This window comes from Stigmatopora argus, chromosome 11, assembly GCF_051989625.1.
Source record: "Stigmatopora argus isolate UIUO_Sarg chromosome 11, RoL_Sarg_1.0, whole genome shotgun sequence".
Taxonomy (NCBI): Eukaryota; Metazoa; Chordata; class Actinopteri; order Syngnathiformes; family Syngnathidae; genus Stigmatopora; species Stigmatopora argus.
In genome coordinates this window covers 4072986-4094820 of record NC_135397.1, presented here as the reverse complement: position 1 = coordinate 4094820, position 21835 = coordinate 4072986, and the positions used below count along the sequence as shown (strand labels likewise).

The following is a 21835-nucleotide window of genomic DNA, read 5'->3' as shown; positions in this document are numbered from 1 at the left end:
ATACGAATTTCCTGTTTGTATACAACATATCCAGTGCATACATTTGTAGTTTTAATTCTTAAATCTTCATTAGAACTCTTAGTACATTTTGACGTAAATTTGAATGACTCGAAGGAGTCACGAGGATAGTTTCAAGGAAATCCGAGTGTTCGCAAACACATCTGCAGTGAAGAGGAGGGTCAAAGAAATTCAAGATGGACGACTACCAAGCGAACGTGAAACATTCCTCGGAGAATCTTGACGACCCACCTAACAGCCGCTTGTTTTTGGTGACCAGTCGCTCCATCACCGAAGATGACCTTCGAGAACGCTTCGCCGTGTTCGGTGACATCCAGGGAGTTTGGGTCGTTAAGGACAAGCAGACGAGGGAACCCAAAGGCATTTGTTACGTCAAGTTCGCCAAATCGTCTCAGGCCTGCATGGCGATGGAAGAAATGCACGGAAAGGTCCTGCTCGACGGGAAAAAACCCATCAAGGTAACAACAAAGACGGCTATTTAACGCATCTATTTTCGTTTAGTTAGCTGAAAAACAGTTGTAGTGCTAAGGTAACTTCTGGTAGCCAGCGTAATGATGTCATACCTGTCTTGGGCCTTGTCTTGTTTCAGGTTTTTATCGCCCAGTCACGATCATCCTCCAGCCACCGAGACGTAGAGGATGAGGAACTGACCAGGATCTTCCTTATGATCCCCAAATCTTTCTCTGAGGAAGACCTGAAGAACATCTTTAAGGTACATGAAGCCAACTTCTTAAGTGTTGAATAGAAGTAAGATGTGAAACCTGGAAGATTTTTTTTTTTGGCTCGTGTACCCTCAGGAGTATGGTGATATTGAATATTGCATCATTGTCAAAAACAAGTCTACCGGGGAGAGTAAAGGTTTGGGCTATGTGAGGTACTACAAACCCTCGCAGGCGGCCATGGCTATTGAGAACTGCGACAAATGTAAGGGCGCGCCCAGAGCATCCTTTTGTGGACGTGGAAATTGATGACTGTTACGTTCCTCTCAGCTTACAGGGCCATTTTGGCGGAACCTCGCACCAAAGTCTCGCCCCCGGAAGATTACAACAGCAACATGGGGAACAGGGGCGAATACATGGGCAGCGCCGACTCCATGGCCATGTTCCCCTTCAACATGGGCGCGACGGCGGAATCCTCCAACTACCCAATGATGGACTACCACAGCACTGGGGGTGGCAACAGCGGCGGCGCCGACCTGAGCCACCTCCTGTTGGTGACGACCCGCGCCGCGCTCAGCCAGGAGCAAGTTTATGGTCTGTTTGACATCATTCCGGGGATGGAGTACTGCAAGCAACAGCGGGACGTTTATGGGACGAGCAAAGGTAAGCACTTGAACGAGAACACGCTGAATGAGATAACAAATAAAACCACGTTTTATGTTTTGGTGCGCATGCAGGTCACGCTTTAGTCCGCTACACCAACTTGGGATCAGCGTTTTATGCTAAAGACAAACTGAACGGATTCGAATATCCTCCGGGAAATAGACTGGTGGTTGAATTCATGGACGACGGAGACGATCGCAACGGGTTCGTGCACGCTCGGCCAGGCAGGAACGAGAGAAAGCATTCGTACTGAGCGAGTGTGAATGTGTAGTTCGGTAGGTAGGATGGCCATGCAGTTCGTGACCACCCAGATGTTGTCATCGTTTCGGAATGGACACTCCAACAACCAAGCTGGCAAACATCCCAACTCTTCTCACATGGTAGGTAGCTAGTGCGATTCCTTCTGATCGGCCGTCTTCTGCATTAAGGAAAATCTATTTTTTCTTCTCCCTGCAGGGATTCAGTGGGCCTATGGGTCCCCGAATCCAAACAGACGTGAACCTGCCGCCCGTCAAGAAGCTGGCGCCACCTGACAGCATCTCCCAGGAGCGCTTGTTTGTGGTGTTTGGTCCCGCCCCTTTACCCGTTGACGTGCTGGAGAATGTTTTTGGGTAAACTCTGATACTAAAAGTGGTTAAAATCCACTTTTTTTTAATACGTGATCTACAAATGATTTAGACTTAATGTTAAAAATCAAATGTGGCATTTGAGCATAAACCTTTCTTGAGACCTTAATAAGTTGTCCTACTATTTATGTACATTTTTTCAGCCGCTTTGGGTCCCTGATAGAGGTCCACTTGGTGTCAGGCAGGAAAGTCGGATACATGAAGTATGCGGACAAGCAGGTAATGAGCTCACCTTTTGCAAGGGGGCCTCAAAACATAACAATTCCAAATCCTAACAACTCCCGTTGACTTTTTTAGTGTGCCGACGATGCACTGGCGGCGCTCCATGGTTCCGTGGTCAACGGCGTGAAGATGAAGGTGATGCTTGCCGATCCTCCCAGGGAAGAATCGCACAAAAGACTTCGCACGTACTAACTAAGAGACCAGCACGTGCAAGGTAAGTCCGCCGTTGAATCAGAATGTCAACATGTGGACATACAATTTGAGCGGCTTCAGGGAACATCTTTAAAGTAGCATGTAGATTAGCAGTGGTCCAACCCAATAGCTGTAGATTTGATATGAACGCAATATTTTGAAGTAGGGTGACATTGTGTGTATTGACTGTTGTTTGTGAGTAACGCTTAAGCTTCTTGCTCCCCAGGCGACTGTTGTCATGACAATACGACACCTGACCTGACAGACCCGACAACCTACATGGACGGAGACACTTTGACCCGACCTTTGACAACTGTCTGACCTTAAACTTGTCCTCCATACTTTTTTGCCCTGACCTTCAATGGGATCTTTTAGATCTGTCATTTGCTTCTAATCGTTGTACCTTTCAAAATAGGTCCAGGTTTCAACAAAGACTCCGCATGAGCATTTAATTTTACATTCTGACAGAAACAGTCGACTTTAGACAGTTGTTTTGTTTTTAAGCCTTTTTCTGTTCTAATGTGTTCCCATTGTGACCGTTTTTCCAAGAAGAAATAAAGAAATTGTGTTTCAGTTGTATTTTTTTTCTTCATCAAATCAACTTTCAGAGACAAATGAACAATTTTGATTGTCTTGAAGTTCTGGTTAGTCCTATCAAAAAAGTGTAATGTCACATTGTGACTGCCATTGACGGTGACCGATTCCCAAACATTTTAATGACCCACATTCCTTTTCCGTGTTAGTACTTTATCCAGGATTTTTTTCTTTAGAAATCAATTCATTTAATGATTACATATACCAAATATGTATTATTTAAGTACAGGCAAATACCAGGGCAGAACCTTACAAACAAACAAAAATAGCTGTTGAACAGTTTTTCATCCAAACAATTTTTTTGTGGAGTCGTGGATCAAAATAGGTTAGTTAAAAAAGGAAAAAAATAATTAAATGTAATATTATTAAAAAAGTAATTATTGCATGAAATGGAAAATGAAAACTCCATGTTGTGCATCAACGGGTTAACTAACAGTCATTATATAGGTCAGCAATTAGTATTAGTAGCACCTGCATGTACTGCTTGTGAGCCGCATCATTAAGCCTTTTTTTGGTGCACTGTACAATGTCAACATTATATTCATAAACCCAGCATCGACACAAATCTAATTAATGGCCTGTTTTACGCCAAATCGTAAGTATTCGTTTCTTTTATGTGAAATGACCCTCACAGGTCTTCGTCATCGGCTTTTGTTTTGTTGACACTTTTCCCTCCTGGCTGGCCGTCCGCTGACTTATTTTCAAGTTAGCGTTAAATCTAAAGCAAGATGCCGTTCACTTTCTCGTTAGATCCACAATTATTTATTTGTTCGAGAGGGACAGTGGTTGAAAATGACACTTGCGTGCTTGACTGACTCGTCGTGGTTCGTCACTGAGCTGCTTTAGCTTGTTAGCTAGCAGCTGTCACGAGATAAACTAAAATAAAGCAAACCATGGAGGGCGTTCTGTACAAATGGACAAACTACATGACAGGTGAGTGAGTCTCTTTCCCTCGTGTGTGTTTAGGTCACGTCCGTCAACTATATTGTGATATTCTATTGATATTGCACCAATGTTGCAAATTCGGAAGCAACACAGTCATTCATTCATATTATGGTCAGTTGATTACCATTCAAAACCATCAGTTATGCTCTGAACGCAATATGTCACATGCTGATTTATTAACTTCGACACTTGTGCTCTTAATAGCAACAAGTAACCTCCGAATGGTCGAGGTCAAATGAAGTGTTTAGGTCTGTTGCCAACAATGCAAAAGATTAAGCTATTCAAACACAGGTCAAGTAGAGAAATAGTTGATTAAATATTTTCCTGAACACTTTTTCATTCAATACTAGATAATGCATTATTCAAGTATTCCTGTTATAGGCATTTTTGTAAAGTTTCTATCCTAACACTTATAATCATTAAAAATAACATTGTCTAGGACACTGTAGTGTGCCCATGTCACACAAGAAATATATTGATGTAGTATATGTCAAAAGTAATAGTTACTGTACAAAAGTACAATTTACAACACCTGAACACCCCATTCATAACCTCACTACTGCTCCTTTTTTTCTTCCATATATCAATGTGTGTGTGTGTTTGTGTGTTTGTGTGTGTTTATGTGTGTGTGTTTGTGTGTGTCTTAGGCTGGCAGCCACGCTGGTTTGTTCTGGACGACGGCATCATCTCTTACTACGACAGTGAAGATGATGTGAGCAAGGGGAGTAAAGGCTCCATAAAAATGTCCGTTTGTGAAATTAAAGGTTAGTGTGCAAACATTTGAAAAGCGCTCCCTGCTTAAATCAGTGCCATTGACAATGCTTGCTTTTCAGTTCACCCGACGGACACCACCCGTTTGGAGCTGATCATTCCCGGAGAGCAACATTTTTACGTGAGGGCAGTGAACGCGGCAGAGAGACAACGCTGGCTGGTGGCGCTGGGCTCGTCCAAAGCGGGAACTTTTGATGCCCACAAACATAGAGGTACACGATAGGAGACAGATAAATAGTAGCTTACTTTAGGTATATAAGGGTTCAACTTTTTTCCCTGATTTTGACCAGTGGTTTGCCTCTTTTTTTTCATTTTACTTGTATGTGTCCACATTTTAGGTCCAGACTGTCTGAGGACCAAAATGTCTGAGCTTCGTCTCTACTGCGACCTTCTAGTCCAGCAGGTCCAAACCATCCAATCACAGAGCAACACAGATGCCGGAGACATGTCCACTCCTGAGGTTTCGAATAAAAAACTTAACTAATTGACGATGCTGAGAGACGTCCAGTCCATTTTGACTGAGAAGGCTGACAATGATCATCTCATGTTCATTTGCAGCCAAACTCCCCGAGTTCCAATGGAATGGACGTCTGTCACCCATGGAGAGCAAAAATATTTTTTCAAACTTAGTCAACGGAGCAATAAGATTTTGTATGTGATCGTCAGGCTTCACTACTTAGCGCCACCTGTGCCACATTCATCAGGACACTGGAGGAGTGCATGAGCTTAGCACAGCACAGCCTCACACCACACCTGCAACCTCCTGAAAGGGTCAGACACAAACCTAATGTCTGATGGCCATCCATCTGTAGGCTATTGGTATTGATGTTGCCATGATTTTTTTTGTGTCCAGATGAGAAGATCAGTCAGTCACCCTGGAACGTCCGCCTTGGACAGGTCAGTCCAAACACATGCGTATTGTAATACAATGATGTGCGTTATATATAAATCTATAGGGGTAATTGTATGAAATTACCTTTAGCACATCTACATCAAGTGGATGTATAACACGACTCACTACTACTACCGCTCCATCTAGTGAATGTGTAACACCCCCTATTACTACTGATTCATCTAGTATATGTATAACACAACCCCTACTACTACAGCTGCATCTAGATGTATAATACAATCCCCTACTACTACTCCTATCACCACCACCACTACTACTACTACTACTTCTTATATATGAAACAAATTTTAAAATAAGGCATTCATTGACAGTGCATTATATAATGCGGAAAATACGGTAATAGGACTCTGCACAGCCTAAATACGCAAAAAAAAATCCTATTTTAAAAATGCTTAAAAATAACTTAAAAGGCTAGAGAGAACAAGTAAATGTTCCAAACACAAAACAGGACTCTTGGCTCGGCCAAAAATATAATATAAAATATAATATAGGGGGTTGTCCATTTTTTTCACGTCTAACTCAAAATGCTTGTCTTCTATTATTTGTATGTTGTTCAGGTGCAGCGCGCTCAAAGACAGCTCCGGTGGAGGTCCGAGATCCAAGCCGCGGCGGGACCGGGCCAGCTCGGACAGTTCGCTACACGACACGGAGCCAACGTATAAAGGTGCCAACAACTTTGCATTGACGGTCCCTCCCGTTTGGAATGGATCGGACGTCCATCGGCGTCGGGGGTAACCGATAAGGCGTTCTGCCGTGTGTGTCTTCTCTCCAGGTTTGCTGCCGAACCTCGGCGGCGACCCGCCGTGCATCCCCGAAGAGCGAGGGGGCGCCATGAGTCCGAAGACCACGCCCACTGACACGGACACCGATTTGTCAATTTGATGATCATAAAAAGGCGGGATGGCGTCGCTTTGAATGTATTTTTGAACTCTTAACGAGCACTTTGGACTTTATGTGAGTTATTTATTTATATTTGTTTTTGGGACTCAGAACTTGAATTCTTCCCGGGGAGTGCAGGAACAAGAACCATGGTGTCTAACTCTTTCAGCACCTTTGACGATGATAGACGCCCAATCGCGTGGCTCTTTTCATCCTTCTGCTTTGAATTTTAATAACGTTTGTCACAAGTAGACGTCCGCTCCATCTGAACAGACCAAATGGATTGGACGTTTTCGCTGTCAATGGCAGTCGATGAGTTAAAAACAAGCTGCACTAGAGCACCTACAAATGATATGCTTTAAAAAGAAGAGTGAATAATATATGAATTTTTTGGACCAATGTAATGTGAAGAAGATCCCCCCCCAAAAAATTAAACAAAAAAAATATATATAGCACATTGTTTTGTATTTCAGATTCTGAGGGTCACGCAGGGAATGCTCTACTATTTGCGTGTGTGTGTGTGTGTTTACAGAAGGTGTGCGATCGTGTGTTTTGGATTTTGAGTTTTGTCATTTCAGCCGCAATGTGTTGGGTGCCGGATGTCCTTGCCCCATGGAACAGGACACAAACACAAAGGCTCACTCATGAGGTCAGTGGACGACTGCAATTGCATTGGCATTCCACACATGGGCAAAAAAAAAAGCATAATCAAAATATATATGTAAAAGAACAACAGTAGATAAGGGATTCTAATTGGTGGAAAAAGATTGTTTTTAAAATGTTGTTTCCATTTTTAAGGTATACAAACCCAACTAAAGAATCCCGATGCACAAGCATATTGAGAAAATAAGCAAAAATTTGCTTGAAAGCACACAACCATCACAACAGCGGATGACGCTCATGCAAAAGCAAACATTGTGGAAGAGTGTTTAAAAGGGGTGTTGGAACACTGTCCTGTCGACCTGCCACTCGAAAGATGGAGGAGGCGGGCACAGGACAACAAGCACCCCATGGTCTGTTAGGACAACACATTTGACTTTCAGTATTCTTTTCATTTTGGTGTTTTTTGGGGACGTCCTAATGTAAGGCTTTTCTGCTTTTGTGTTGTGTGCAGGCGGCGTTGAGGATCAAGCGACTACTAGTCCAAAGCTGCTTAAGGTAATACTACTACTTACCTGTGTTATGATACTCCTTTTTTTGTTTAACGCCTGAAATAGTTTACCGGGCACTGATTGAACTCGAGTAAAAAATAAAAGTTTATAAAATCCATGCTTTTTGTATGGGTAGTCATGTTATCAAATTGTTTGAATTAATGAGTTCAATTTAAATTATATTACAGAATTTTTTTTTTTAAATCATTGTTGCTGCTATGGCATTATATAAATACTAACTAAAAAGTAAACCTGAAATTTGAATAAATTGTTGTACAATTCAAATCAATTGTTTTTCCTGAGCACATATTTGTTTACATTTTAATAGTTGTCTCATTAAATGTTATCAAATCGTTGATAGTACAATGAGCTGAGAACTAGTCCGCGAGTGTCTTGGAAAACAAAAAACTGGAGTGTTTTGAATTTTAATGGGCAAAAATGTGTTGCGTTTCAGGGCCGGAGTGCTGCGGAGTTTGTGATTGTTCCTCGATGCGCCGGTTGTTACAAGCCACGCAAACATGCAGCCAAGTCGACCGGATTTGTCGAAGACCGCGACCAATCGTCGTCCAGCGAAGAAGACGACGACGATGCCCAGCGCGAGGACCAGGATGTTCCTGAGGAGGGAGCCGACAGGCACCGAGGTGAAAGTCGGAGTGACACGGGAAATGGCTCAGAAGGGCCTGAAATGGAAGCGTCCACCTAGAGAAAGAACACTTGCCAATTCATTTGCACGAGCACCTCAACTAAAAAGAAGGGGAATGATTATGTACAACATCGACCGATAGAATTCTTATTCTCGAATTATCCAGGCGCTCATTTCGTCTCAGTTAGCAAATACTTTTACGACATTATCTGCTCGTTTCGGGGACTGGGCACGAAATTAACTTATTCACTGCCAGCCCAGGTCACAGAGCATGTGTTGTGGTAGTTAGCAAAAGAGGGCAATTACATATTGCATTAATTTGACTTTTTGTGTTCCTATTTTGCGTTTGCTTTGAGCTAAATAAATCTTTTAAACACGCTTACTTGCTCCAAATGGTCTCCTTTGACGTCCAAATGTGGCCGCTTTCAACCCTTCATTCATTCCTTTCCCTTTCCGCTTATCCTGGCCAGGCTCGCGGGGGTGCTGGAGCCTATCCCAGCCAAATTTTGCACAATAAGCACAACACACCCTGAATTGATCACCAGTCAATCACAGGGCACGAGAAGACAAAAACACATTCACACCATACCGAGGGACAATTCAGACTGTTGAGGACTGTCAATGTCATGAATCATAATGTGCCCTTTATGAGTTTCAGTCTCCTTTTTGAAACCACCAAAAATAGTCACTTGCCCTTTAAAGAGTTCAAAATGTCGACTAAACAATACCCATCGAGTAGCACTCACATTTGTGACAATAGAAAAACTGCATTGTCGGCATTTACATCAATTAGTCTTTTAGTGCGCACGCTGCGATGGACTGTGTGGCCAGACCACTCCCTCCTCACCACACACACACACACACATGCAAGCACACCCCCACACTCTTTCTTTCTCTGTGTTTGTTTGTACGAGCGAGCGAGCGAGTCTCGGACTGCGATGGAGCCCGGCAGTCCCAAGAAGATCCAGTTTGACGTCCCGACTCTGCAGGGACACTTAGACCCGCAGGCCGCTGAACACGTGAGTGGACCACTCGACTCAATGTGGAATTTGTGTGTGTGTTTGTGTGTTAGTCTTATCAAAAACTGCCCTTTTTCCGGGTATCATCGTGTCTGTTGTAGAACTTTCACCGTTTTTGGCAGACTTGCATGTAAATGGCAGGCAAAGTTTTGGAAGGTATTTTTGCGTGTATTGTCCAAGTGGCATGTTGTGGTGATGAAGATGAAAAATGACATCATCGTTGTTGCGTTCATGTGACAGGCCGGACAAAATGTTCAGTGTGCGTGCTAGTTGTCAACACTTGTGACTTGTTTTTTTACATTCTTTTAAAGATGTATTGTGGTTGTTAGTCACGGTTATGCTATCAAAATGTAGTCGGTGTCAGCATAAAAAAATAATAATTATGTAATTGGTGATTTGGTGATGCTCTCCATTGGAATGTATGAGCCAATGTTTTGCAAAAATCTATTGATGAAAAAACTTAGATTAATAATAATATAAATTAGTAATAATATAGACTTGCTAATATTCATTTTTAAGACAATTAAAAACAATTTCATGCAGACCATTTCAATTCAAAGTGACATTGACATAACTTTGATTTATTTTTAAACAATAGATCTAAAAAACGAAAAATGTTGCTCAAATCCAAAGCCAAAATATCAAACTTCCCTTTAACAAACAAGCACTTCTCTAAGAAGTGCTGAATGGAACCAAAGAAAAACATGACAAGCTAGCCCGCTCTCCCTTGCACACTTATGAATTAGTATTTGCATTTTAATTTTTTCCATCGCCTCTCAGGCTTCTACGGATTGCTGTGCTGCTTTTGGCTTTTGCCACCAATGAACTCACTCAAACAAATAAAAGCTTTTAGCCAACAACCTGCTTGTAAATACAACCTCATACACACACGCTACTTCTGGCATGCGCATACCTTTAAGTCGCTTTGTTCTTTGTATTGAAACACACATGACATTTGTAAATTTTCTTTTTTTCCCCCCCCAGATACGTCGCAGACGACCAACGCCTGCCACACTGCAAATATACAGGCATCCAGGTACCAAACACAAACACACCGAAGTACAGGTCATTTGCACCTTGGCAACACCGTGTGTGTCAATAAAGAACGTTTTGAATGGGAGTTGGACCGGTCGGTGGGGGGCTAGGGGGGGATTGTGCGGGTCTATAATGGAACCTTTATTAGATTTTAGAGGCAGCATTTGGGAAGTGATGTCAGTCAGTGGCGCGGATGCTGAGCACGCATGTGTGTGTGTGTGTGTAAATGTGTGTGTCGGAGGCCGTGTTCCATTTGGTGAGCTCAGCTTAATGAGTGTCCAAATCACATTAATGCAGGGCCGGTTTTGACTAAGGGCAATATGGGCAACAGCCCAAGGTGCAATCAGTGTGGGGGCGCATTAGAGCCCTCCCATAGGTATTTTGTATTTATTTATGTTGGCACGTTTTATTGGGTCAAAATGAAGCGTGCATTTGATAAATCTTGTTTTGCGCAGATGTCGGGGATCAGAATAACGCCAGCGGAGGCACTCAGGTTTGTACGCGCAGACGCACTTACAGACATATTGATTGACTTTCCTTGCTGTATTAATTATCGTGTCGTTGTATTTGCTGCTCAGTCTGCAGACGGCGCTCAGAGAAAGCAGAGCATCTTAACTCCGCCCACCATGAAAGGTGAATATACATTTTGTATAATTTAAAGTCAGGTAAATGACTTGGTCTATGGTCTATCCAAATCTTTGCTTGTGGCTGCCCTCGGTGTCATAGACACAGAGGAAAAGAACAGGAAAGTTTGCACGTAAATTTGAGCGCAGATCAGGCAGGAAGGGAAGACTTTAAAAGCTTTTCTTCTAGTATTGATCCATTGACGTGCGCGCGAGTTGGCTCTTAATAGCAACGTTGCCGTTAAAAGCGTAGCAGCGCAATTTCTCCAGTGCAAAATATTGCAGTGATGAGCAAAGTGCGTTCAATAGATGTGCGCTCGTAAAAAAATATATACAGACGCTCCCCTACTTACGAACATTCAACTTACGAACAACGGTACATACGAACATGTCTGCAAATTGCGTTTAAGTCCAAAAATGTTCGCAAGTCCAATTTTGTATTTCGCGTCTTTTTCGGAGTAGTACTTCTTTCCGCCGCTAATACCGACGCCTGGCGCTGTGAGAGCTCAGCTCACCCAGCATCTACCTTCCGCATTGCAACGAAGAAGAAGTGCGTGAATGTATCTCCAGTGTGCAAAGAACCTTTTTCATTTGTATCATTAAATATCTCATGCATCCAATATTGAATATGGTTGGTAAAAAGCTAAAGGCTTCTATTGAGGGAGTTGGAAGGAAGAGGCAAGCCATTTCATTTGAAACGAGTGGCAATAATAACGAAGCTTGATGCGCGTCAGAAAGTGGTGAGCGTTGCACATTCAGTACCATTTATAAACAGAAAGATCGAGCAGCAGGACCCAAATATTGAACGTTGCACAAAGTTTGCAAATCAATTGAATGATGCCATACAGTGCTACTGCATCATTTATGATGAAAAAAAGAAGAAAACTGTGCAATCGTCATTAGGTCGCTTCTTTTGGCCAGTTTCTAATACATAAATCTATCTCTCTCTCTTCAGTACTGTACATATTCTCTCCATTTTATTAAATGTTTTTTTTTTTCAGTACAAACCAATGCGTGTTACTTATACAAGCCTTAAACATACAAATGCACTTATATAAACCTTCAATATACTTATATAGGCCTTAAACATAAATTATAATACAAAATATAGCACTAAATCAACTTACAAACAAATTCAACTTATGAACAATCGCTCGGAACCAATTGCGTTCGTAAGTTGAGGAGTGTCTGTATACGTATATGACTCCCATGGGTAACAAGTGCGTCAAACTTATTTTTTTCGTATTTAGTTACATTTGGTGGGCCGCTATGTCTGTCAAGTAGACTGCCACAATCAATCACCTCATGAATTGACTTTTCTTTTTATTTCAAAAGAAGGGACACAATAGGACAAACATATTTTCCATGTATCTATAATCTTCATTTGAATTTTGACATGAAACAACTAAATGGACATCATTACATATTTACAATTGTTGTAAAATGACAAGCATTGTTGTTGTTCTCATCCACAGATCTTCAGCTTGGGGGACAACACGCCCCCGGGGAAACGGACCGTCATTTGAGTCCAATTGCAGCACAGCGCTTTGCCAGCTCCTTCCCGTGGACCAATCGGAATGGGCCGCAGGAAGCCAACGGAAACCAGGCGGGCCTTTACGCCAATCGGCAGCAAGGGGTGCCGCAGAGCAACAATACAGCGGGTAAAGTGCATTAGTATCATTCATTTTGGGGACCACAACTCTTGCTGTGGTGTGGTGCATTTTACGAAACATGCTACCTTTCCTGTTGCAAAAAAATACATATGTTTAAAATGTCAAATTTTAACATAATAATTTGGCAATTTTGCTAAAGAAAGCAATTGTTGTGTCCTGGAACTAACTTCTCTGGTTTTGTTTTCCTAAGACGTGTCTCGCGAATCCCAAAATGAAGTTTCAAGTCCTGACTCGGTCTCTCGGTAGCCGCTCTTCCTCGTCTTGGTCCTCCTCGCCGCTACGTTCAAACTGCTCGCCGACCACAACGCTGTACAATCTCTTGCAAGTGGCTGTGAATAAATATGTTATTATATTGCAAAAATGACGTTTTGAATTTTTGCCACCGTTTTGCTGAACCTTTCCTAAAACCTTAATAGCATCTGCTGGTATTCCTACCTTATCTTCGTTTCTACTCACAAGTTGCTTCATCCAATGCAATGATGCCGTCTAGTGGCGGCTGTGAGTCATTACAGCTATGCACGAACCCTGTAGTAATGGGTGGCAGACCACGCAGAAAAAAAGCCAATTTTCATCGTAGAAGAAGAATGAAACGCAGGAAATACAAACGACGTCGTGCCTTTTATTTTACTTTACGTACATTTTGCATCGTGCAGAGAAATACTACGTCGAGCCTCTTGCAGCATTGTATGGATACTGAATCGGCGTTGAAAATGCACTTTAAACGTTTTGCGTCATCCAATGGATCATGAATGAATCGACTGTGCGTTACATCCAGAAGAAAGAAGCAAACATTCTGTAACCACGAGGAATGCAATTATCATTAAGATGGAGCCAAACGCTGCGTCGATGAAGTTATTTGCCCATCAAGGTCTGCACTGTGAAGAAGGACTTGGACGAAAACTCCCATTAACCTGTTTTTGGGGGACTTTGCATCAAGCGGAGAGGAACTATTTTCACTGTAAGTAAAGCATTTTAATCTTTACTACACATGGTCATTATTTTTTTTAAAGCTATACTATGTCGTTTTTTAAACAAAAAGCCTTACTATACTATGTCGTTTTTTAAAGAAAAAAAGCTTTACTATACTATGTCGTTTTTAAAGAAAAAAAGCCTTACTATACTATGTCGTTTTTTTAAGAAAAAAAGCCTTACTATACTATGTCGGATTTTAACAAAAAAGCCTTACTATAGTATGTCGTTTTTTAAGAAAAAAAGCCTTACTATACTATGTCGTTTTTTAAAGAAAAAAAGCCTTACTATAGTATGTCGTTTTTTAAGAAAAAAGCCTTACTATACTATGTCGTATTTTAAGAAAAAAAGCCTTACTGTACTATGTCGTTTTTTAAAGAAAAAAAAGCCTTACTATACTATGTCGTATTTTAAGAAAAAAAGCCTTACTGTACTATGTCGTTTTTTAAGAAAAAAGCCTTACTATACTATGTCGTTTTTTAAAGAAAAAAAAGCCTTACTATACTATGTCGTTTTTTTAAAGAAAAAAAGCCTTACTATACTATGTCGTATTTTAAGAAAAAAGCCTTACTATACTATGTCGTTTTTTTAAAGAAAAAAAAGCCTTACTATACTATGTCGTTTTTTTAAAGAAAAAAAGCCTTACTATACTATGTCGTTTTTTAAAGAAAAAAAGCCTTACTATAGTATGTCGTTTTTTAAGAAAAAAGCCTTACTATACTATGTCGTATTTTAAGAAAAAAAGCCTTACTATACTATGTCGTTTTTTAAAGAAAAAAAGCCTTACTATAGTATGTCGTTTTTTAAGAAAAAAAGCCTTACTATACTATGTCGTTTTTTAAGGACAAAAGCCTTACTATACTATGTCGGTTTTTAAAAGAAAAAAAGCCTTACTATACTATGTCGGATTTTAACAAAAAAGCCTTACTATACTATGTCGTTTTTTAAAGAAAAAAAAGCCTTACTATACTATGTCGTTTTTTAAGAAAAATGCCTTACTATACTATGTCGTTTTTTTAAGAAAAAAAGCCTTACTATACTATGTCGTTTTTTTAAGAAAAAAAGCCTTACTATAGTATGTCGTTTTTTAAGAAAAAAGTCTTACTATACTATGTCGTTTTTAAAGAAAAAAAGCCTTACTATACTATGTCATTTTTTTCAGAAAAAAAAGCCATACTATATCATTTTTTAAAGAAAAAAAAGCCTTACTATACTATGTCATTTTTTTAAAGAAAAAAAGCCTTACTATACTATGTCGGATTTTAACAAAAAAGCCTTACTATACTATGTCGTTTTTTTAAAGAAAAAAAGCCATACTATAGGATGTCGTTTTTTAAGAAAAAAGTCTTACTATACTATGTCGTTTTTAGAAAAAAAGCCTTACTATACTATGTCGTATTTTAAGAAAAAAAGCCTTACTATACTATGTCGTTTTTTTAAGAAAAAAAAGACTTACTATAGTATGTCGTTTTTTAAGAAAAAAAATCCTTACTATACTATGTCGTTTTTAAAGAAAAAAAGCCTTACTATACTATGTCGTTTTTTAAGAAAAAAAGCCTTACTATAGTATGTCGTTTTTTTAAGAAAAAAGCCTTACTATACTATGTCGTATTTTAAGAAAAAAAGCCTTACTATACTACGTCGTTTTTTTAAGAAAAAAAGCCTTACTATAGTATGTCGTTTTTTTAAGAAAAAAGCTTTACTATACTATGTCGTTTTTAGAAAAAAAGCCTTACTATACTATGTCGTATTTTAAGAAAAAAAGCCTTACTATACTATGTCGTTTTTTTAAAGAAAAAAAAGACTTACTATAGTATGTCGTCTTTTAAGAAAAAAAATCCTTACTATACTATGTCGTTTTTAAAGAAAAAAAGCCTTACTATACTATGTCGTTTTTTTAAGAAAAAAAGCCTTACTATAGTATGTCGTTTTTTTAAGAAAAAAGCCTTACTATACTATGTCGTATTTTAAGAAAAAAAGCCTTACTATACTATGTCGTATTTTAAGAAAAAAAGCCTTACTATACTATGTCGTTTTTTTAAGAAAAAAAGCCTTACTATAGTATGTCGTTTTTTAAGAAAAAAGCCTTACTATATTATGTCGTTTTTAAAGAAAAAAAGCCTTACTATACTATGTCGTTTTTTCCAGAAAAAAAAGCCTTACTATACTATGTCGTATTTTAAGAAAAAAAGCCTTACTATACTATGTCGTTTTTTTAAGAAAAAAAGCCTTACTATACTATGTCGTTTTTTAAGAAAAAAAGCCTTACTATAGTATGTCGTTTTTTAAGAAAAAAGTCTTACTATACTATGTCGGATTTTAACAAAAAAGCCTTACTATACTATGTCGTTTTTTTAAAGAAAAAAAGCCATACTATAGGATGTCGTTTTTGAAGAAAAAAGCCTTACTATACTGTGTCGTTTTTTTAAAGAAAAAAAAAGCCTTACTATACTATGTCATTTTTTAAGGAACAAAAGCCTTACTATACTATGTCGTTTTTTTAAGAAAAAAACCTTACTATACTATGTCGTTTTTTAAGGACAAAAGCCTTACTATACTATGTCGGTTTTTAAAAGAAAAAAAGCCTTACTATACTATGTCGGATTTTAACAAAAAAGCCTTACTATACTATGTCGTTTTTTAAAGAAAAAAAAGCCTTACTATACTATGTCGTTTTTTTAAGAAAAAAAGCCTTACTATAGTATGTTGTTTTTTAAGAAAAAAGCCTTACTATACTATGTCGTTTTTTAAAGAAAAAAAGCCTTACTATAGTATGTCGTTTTTTAAGAAAAATGCCTTACTATTCTATGTCGTTTTTTTAAGAAAAAAAGCCTTACTATACTATGTCGTTTTTTAGGAAAAAAAGCCTTACTATAGTATGTCGTTTTTTAAGAAAAAAGCCTTACTATATTATGTCGTTTTTAAAGAAAAAAAGCCTTACTATACTATGTCGTTTTTTTCAGAAAAAAAGCCTTACTATAGTATGTCGTTTTTTTAAGAAAAAAGCCTTACTATACTATGTCGTATTTTAAGAAAAAAAGCCTTACTATACTATGTCATATTTTAAGAAAAAAAGCCTTACTATACTATGTCGTTTTTTTAAGAAAAAAAGCCTTACTATAGTATGTCGTTTTTTAAGAAAAAAGCCTTACTATACTATGTCGTTTTTAAAGAAAAAAAGCCTTACTATACTATGTCGTTTTTTTCAGAAAAAAAAGCCTTACTATACTATGTCGTTTTTTAAGGACAAAAGCCTTACTATACTATGTCGGTTTTTAAAAGAAAAAAAGCCTTACTATACTATGTCGGATTTTAACAAAAAAGCCTTACTATACTATGTCGTTTTTTAAAGAAAAAAAAGCCTTACTATACTATGTCGTTTTTTTAAGAAAAAAGCCTTACTATACTATGTCGTTTTTAAAGAAAAAAAGCCTTACTATACTATGTCGTTTTTTTCAGAAAAAAAAGCCTTACTATACTATGTCGTATTTTAAGAAAAAAAGCCTTGGTATACTATGTCTTTTTTTTAAGAAAAAAAGCCTTACTATACTATGTCGTTTTTTTAAGAAAAAAAGCCTTACTATAGTATGTCGTTTTTTTAAGAAAAAAAGCCTTACTATACCATGTCGTTTTTTTAAGAAAAAAAGCCTTACTATAGTATGTCGTTTTTTAAGAAAAAAAGCCTTACTATACTATGTCGTTTTTTAAAGAAAAAAAAGCCTTACTATACTATGTCGTTTTTTTAAGAAAAAAAGCCTTACTATACTATGTCGTATTTTAAGAAAAAAAACCTTGCTATAATATGTGTTTTTTTAAGAAAAAAAGCCTTACTATAGTATGTCGTTTTTTTAAGAAAAAAAGCCTTACTATAGTATGTCGTTTTTTAAGGAAAAAAGCCTTACTATACTATGTCGTTTTTTAAGGACAAAAGCCTTACTATACTATGTCGGTTTTTAAAAGAAAAAAAAGCCTTACTATACTATGTCGGATTTTAACAAAAAAGCCTTAATATACTATGTCGTTTTTTAAAGAAAAAAAAGCCTTACTATACTATGTCGTTTTTTTAAGAAAAAAAGCCTTACTATAGTATGTTGTTTTTTAAGAAAAAAGCCTTACTATACTATGTCGTTTTTTTAAGAAAAAAAGCCTTACTATAGTATGTCGTTTTTTAAGAAAAATGCCTTACTATACTATGTCATTTTTTTAAGAAAAAAAGCCTTACTATACTATGTCGTTTTTTTAAGAAAAAAAGCCTTACTATAGTATGTCGTTTTTTAAGAAAAAAGCCTTACTATACTATGTCGTTTTTAAATAAAAAAAGCCTTACTATACTATGTCGTTTTTTTCAGAAAAAAAAGCCTTACTATACTATGTCGTATTTTAAGAAAAAAAGCCTTGCTATACTATGTCGTTTTTTTAAGAAAAAAAGCCTTACTATAGTATGTCGTTTTTTAAGAAAAATGCCTTACTATACTATGTCATTTTTTTAAGAAAAAAAGCCTTACTATACTATGTCGTTTTTTTAAGAAAAAAAGCCTTACTATAGTATGTCGTTTTTTAAGAAAAAAGCCTTACTATACTATGTCGTTTTTAAATAAAAAAAGCCTTACTATACTATGTCGTTTTTTTCAGAAAAAAAAGCCTTACTATACTATGTCGTATTTTAAGAAAAAAAGCCTTGCTATACTATGTCGTTTTTTTAAGAAAAAAAGCCTTACTATACTATGTCGTTTTTTTAAGAAAAAAAGCCTTACTATACTATGTCGTTTTTTTAAGAAAAAAAGCCTTACTATAGTATGTCGTTTTTTTAAGAAAAAAGCCTTACTATACTATGTCGTATTTTAAGAAAAAAAGCCTTACTATACTATGTCATATTTTAAGAAAAAAAGCCTTACTATACTATGTCGTTTTTTTAAGAAAAAAAAGCCTTACTATACTATGTCGTTTTTAAAGAAAAAAAGCCTTACTATACTATGTCGTTTTTTTCAGAAAAAAAAGCCTTACTATACTATGTCGTTTTTTAAGGACAAAAGCCTTACTATACTATGTCGGTTTTTAAAAGAAAAAAAGCCTTACTATACTATGTCGGATTTTAACAAAAAAGCCTTACTATACTATGTCGTTTTTTAAAGAAAAAAAAGCCTTACTATACTATGTCGTTTTTTTAAGAAAAAAAGCCTTACTATAGTATGTTGTTTTTTAAGAAAAAAGCCTTACTATACTATGTCGTTTTTTTAAGAAAAAAAGCCTAACTATAGTATGTCGTTTTTTAAGAAAAATGCCTTACTATACTATGTCGTTTTTTTTAAGAAAAAAAGCCTTACTATACTATGTCGTTTTTTTAAGAAAAAAAGCCTTACTATAGTATGTCGTTTTTAGAAAAAAAGCCTTACTTTACTATGTCGTTTTTAGAAAAAAAGCCTTACTATACTATGTCGTATTTTAAGAAAAAAAGCCTTACTATACTATGTCGTTTTTTTTAAGAAAAAAAATCCTTACTATACTATGTCGTTTTTAAAGAAAAAAAGCCTTACTATACTATGTCGTTTTTTTAAGAAAAAAAGCCTTACTATAGTATGTCGTTTTTTTAAAGAAAAAAGCCTTACTATACTATGTCGTATTTTAAGAAAAAAAGCCTTACTATACTATGTCGTATTTTAAGAAAAAAAGCCTTACTATACTATGTCGTTTTTTTAAGGAAAAAAAGCCTTACTATAGTATATCGTTTTTTAAGAAAAAAGCCTTACTATACTATGTCGTTTTTAAAGAAAAAAAGCCTTACTATACTATGTCGTTTTTTTCAGAAAAAAAAGCCTTACTATACTATGTCGTATTTTAAGAAAAAAAGCCTTACTATACTATGTCGTTTTTTTAAGAAAAAAAGCCCTACTATACTATGTCGTTTTTTTAAGAAAAAAAGCCTTACTATAGTATGTTGTTTTTTAAGAAAAAAGCCTTACTATACTATGTCGGATTTTAACAAAAAAGCCTTACTATACTATGTCGTTTTTTTAAAGAAAAAAAGCCATACTATAGGATGTCGTTTTTGAAGAAAAAAGCCTTGCTATACTATGTCGTTTTTTTAAAGAAAAAAATCCTTACTATACTATGTCGTATTTTAAGAAAGAAAGCCTTACTATAGTATGTCGTTTTTTTTAAGAAAAAAGCCTTACTATACTATGTCGTTTTTTTAAGAAAAAAAGCCTTACTATAGTATGTCGTTTTTTAAGAAAAAAAATCCTTACTATACTATGTCGTTTTTTTAAGAAAAAAAGCCTTACTATACTATGTCGGATTTTAACAAAAAAGCCTTACTATACTATGTCGTTTTTTTAAAGAAAAAAAGCCATACTATAGGATGTCGTTTTTGAAGAAAAAAGCCTTGCTATACTATGTCGTTTTTTTAAAGAAAAAAATCCTTACTATACTATGTCGTATTTTAAGAAAAAAAGCCTTACTATAGTATGTCGTTTTTTAAAGAAAAAAGCCTTACTATACTATGTCGTTTTTTTAAGAAAAAAAGCCTTACTATAGTATGTCGTTTTTTAAGAAAAAAGCCTTACTATACTATGTCGTTTTTAAAGAAAAAAAGCCTTACTATACTATGTCGTTTTTTTCAGAAAAAAAAGCCTTACTATACTATGTCGTTTTTTAAGGACAAAAGCCTTACTATACTATGTCGGTTTTTAAAAGAAAAAAAGCCTTACTATACTATGTCGGATTTTAACAAAAAAGCCTTACTATACTATGTCGTTTTTTAAAGAAAAAAAAGCCTTACTATACTATGTCGTTTTTTTAAGAAAAAAAGCCTTACTATAGTATGTTGTTTTTTAAGAAAAAAGCCTTACTATACTATGTCGTTTTTTTAAGAAAAAAAGCCTAACTATAGTATGTCGTTTTTTAAGAAAAATGCCTTACTATACTATGTCGTTTTTTTAAGAAAAAAAGCCTTACTATACTATGTCGTTTTTTTAAGAAAAAAAGCCTTACTATAGTATGTCGTTTTTTAAGAAAAAAGCCTTACTATACTATGTCGTTTTTAAAGAAAAAAAGCCTTACTATACTATGTCGTTTTTTTCAGAAAAAAAAGCCTTACTATACTATGTCGTATTTTAAGAAAAAAAGCCTTGCTATACTATGTCTTTTTTTTAAGAAAAAAAGCCTTACTATACTATGTCGTTTTTTTAAGAAAAAAAGCCTTACTATAGTATGACGTTTTTTTAAGAAAAAAAGCCTTACTATACCATGTCGTTTTTTTAAGAAAAAAAGCCTTACTATAGTATGTCGTTTTTTAAGAAAAAAAGCCTTACTATACTATGTCGTTTTTTAAAGAAAAAAAAGCCTTACTATACTGTCATTTTTTTAAGAAAAAAAGCCTTACTATACTATGTCGTATTTTAAGAAAAAAAACCTTGCTATAATATGTGTTTTTTTAAGAAAAAAAGCCTTACTATAGTATGTCGTTTTTTTAAGAAAAAAAGCCTTACTATAGTATGTCGTTTTTTAAGGAAAAAAGCCTTACTATACTATGTCGTTTTTTAAGGACAAAAGCCTTACTATACTATGTCGGTTTTTAAAAGAAAAAAAGCCTTACTATACTATGTCGGATTTTAACAAAAAAGCCTTAATATACTATGTCGTTTTTTAAAGAAAAAAAAGCCTTACTATACTATGTCGTTTTTTTAAGAAAAAAAGCCTTACTATAGTATGTTGTTTTTTAAGAAAAAAGCCTTACTATACTATGTCGTTTTTTTAAGAAAAAAAGCCTTACTATAGTATGTCGTTTTTTAAGAAAAATGCCTTACTATACTATGTCATTTTTTTAAGAAAAAAAGCCTTACTATACTATGTCGTTTTTTTAAGAAAAAAAGCCTTACTATAGTATGTCGTTTTTTAAGAAAAAAGCCTTACTATACTATGTCGTTTTTAAATAAAAAAAGCCTTACTATACTATGTCGTTTTTTAAGAAAAATGCCTTACTATACTATGTCGTTTTTTTAAGAAAAAAAGCCTTACTATACTATGTCGTTTTTTTAAGAAAAAAAGCCTTACTATAGTATGTCGTTTTTAGAAAAAAAGCCTTACTATACTATGTCGTTTTTAGAAAAAAAGCCTTACTATACTATGTCGTATTTTAAGAAAAAAAGCCTTACTATACTATGTCGTTTTTTTTAAGAAAAAAAATCCTTACTATACTATGTCGTTTTTAAAGAAAAAAAGCCTTACTATACTATGTCGTT

The 21835-nt window shown here is 36.1% G+C and overlaps 2 protein-coding genes and 1 long non-coding RNA gene across 6 annotated transcripts in view; all 3 read left to right on the top strand.

The window, feature by feature from the left end:
* Positions 1-50: 50 nt before the first annotated feature.
* Positions 51-2953, top strand: LOC144085151 (RNA-binding protein 45-like). 2 transcript variants are annotated; one of them, XM_077614199.1, is made up of 10 exons: positions 52-476; positions 608-730; positions 816-942; positions 1008-1340; positions 1415-1544; positions 1612-1720; positions 1797-1951; positions 2110-2185; positions 2264-2402; positions 2607-2953. In XM_077614199.1, the coding sequence occupies exons 1-9, from the start codon at positions 195-197 to the stop codon at positions 2378-2380; spliced, it is 1452 nt and encodes a 483-aa protein (XP_077470325.1). In that variant the 5' UTR covers positions 52-194; the 3' UTR covers positions 2381-2402; positions 2607-2953. The 2 variants fall into 2 exon arrangements, with proteins under 2 accessions (XP_077470327.1, XP_077470325.1); XM_077614201.1 differs by having other exon boundaries at positions 51-476; positions 2264-2953.
* Positions 2954-3379: 426 nt separating this feature from the next.
* plekha3 (pleckstrin homology domain containing, family A (phosphoinositide binding specific) member 3) lies at positions 3380-12662 on the top strand. 3 transcript variants are annotated; one of them, XM_077613998.1, is made up of 11 exons: positions 3380-3569; positions 4567-4683; positions 4753-4902; positions 5029-5150; positions 5357-5461; positions 5544-5587; positions 6161-6267; positions 6376-7131; positions 7281-7495; positions 7597-7640; positions 8088-9033. In XM_077613998.1, the coding sequence occupies exons 1-8, from the start codon at positions 3548-3550 to the stop codon at positions 6483-6485; spliced, it is 777 nt and encodes a 258-aa protein (XP_077470124.1). In that variant the 5' UTR covers positions 3380-3547; the 3' UTR covers positions 6486-7131; positions 7281-7495; positions 7597-7640; positions 8088-9033. The 3 variants fall into 3 exon arrangements, with proteins under 3 accessions (XP_077470124.1, XP_077470123.1, XP_077470126.1); XM_077613997.1 differs by lacking the exon at positions 3380-3569 and adding an exon at positions 3581-3907; XM_077614000.1 differs by lacking the exons at positions 3380-3569; positions 4567-4683; positions 4753-4902; ... (2 more) ...; positions 5544-5587; positions 6161-6267 and adding exons at positions 10280-10331; positions 10786-10823; positions 10909-10963; positions 12429-12662 and having other exon boundaries at positions 6977-7131; positions 8088-9295.
* Positions 12663-13139: 477 nt separating this feature from the next.
* LOC144084586 (uncharacterized) overlaps positions 13140-21835 on the top strand; it is a 24431-nt gene continuing 15735 nt past the window's right edge. The window contains exon 1 of the long non-coding RNA XR_013303854.1: positions 13140-13584. This is a non-coding gene — a long non-coding RNA (uncharacterized LOC144084586). The remainder of the gene's footprint in view (positions 13585-21835) is intronic.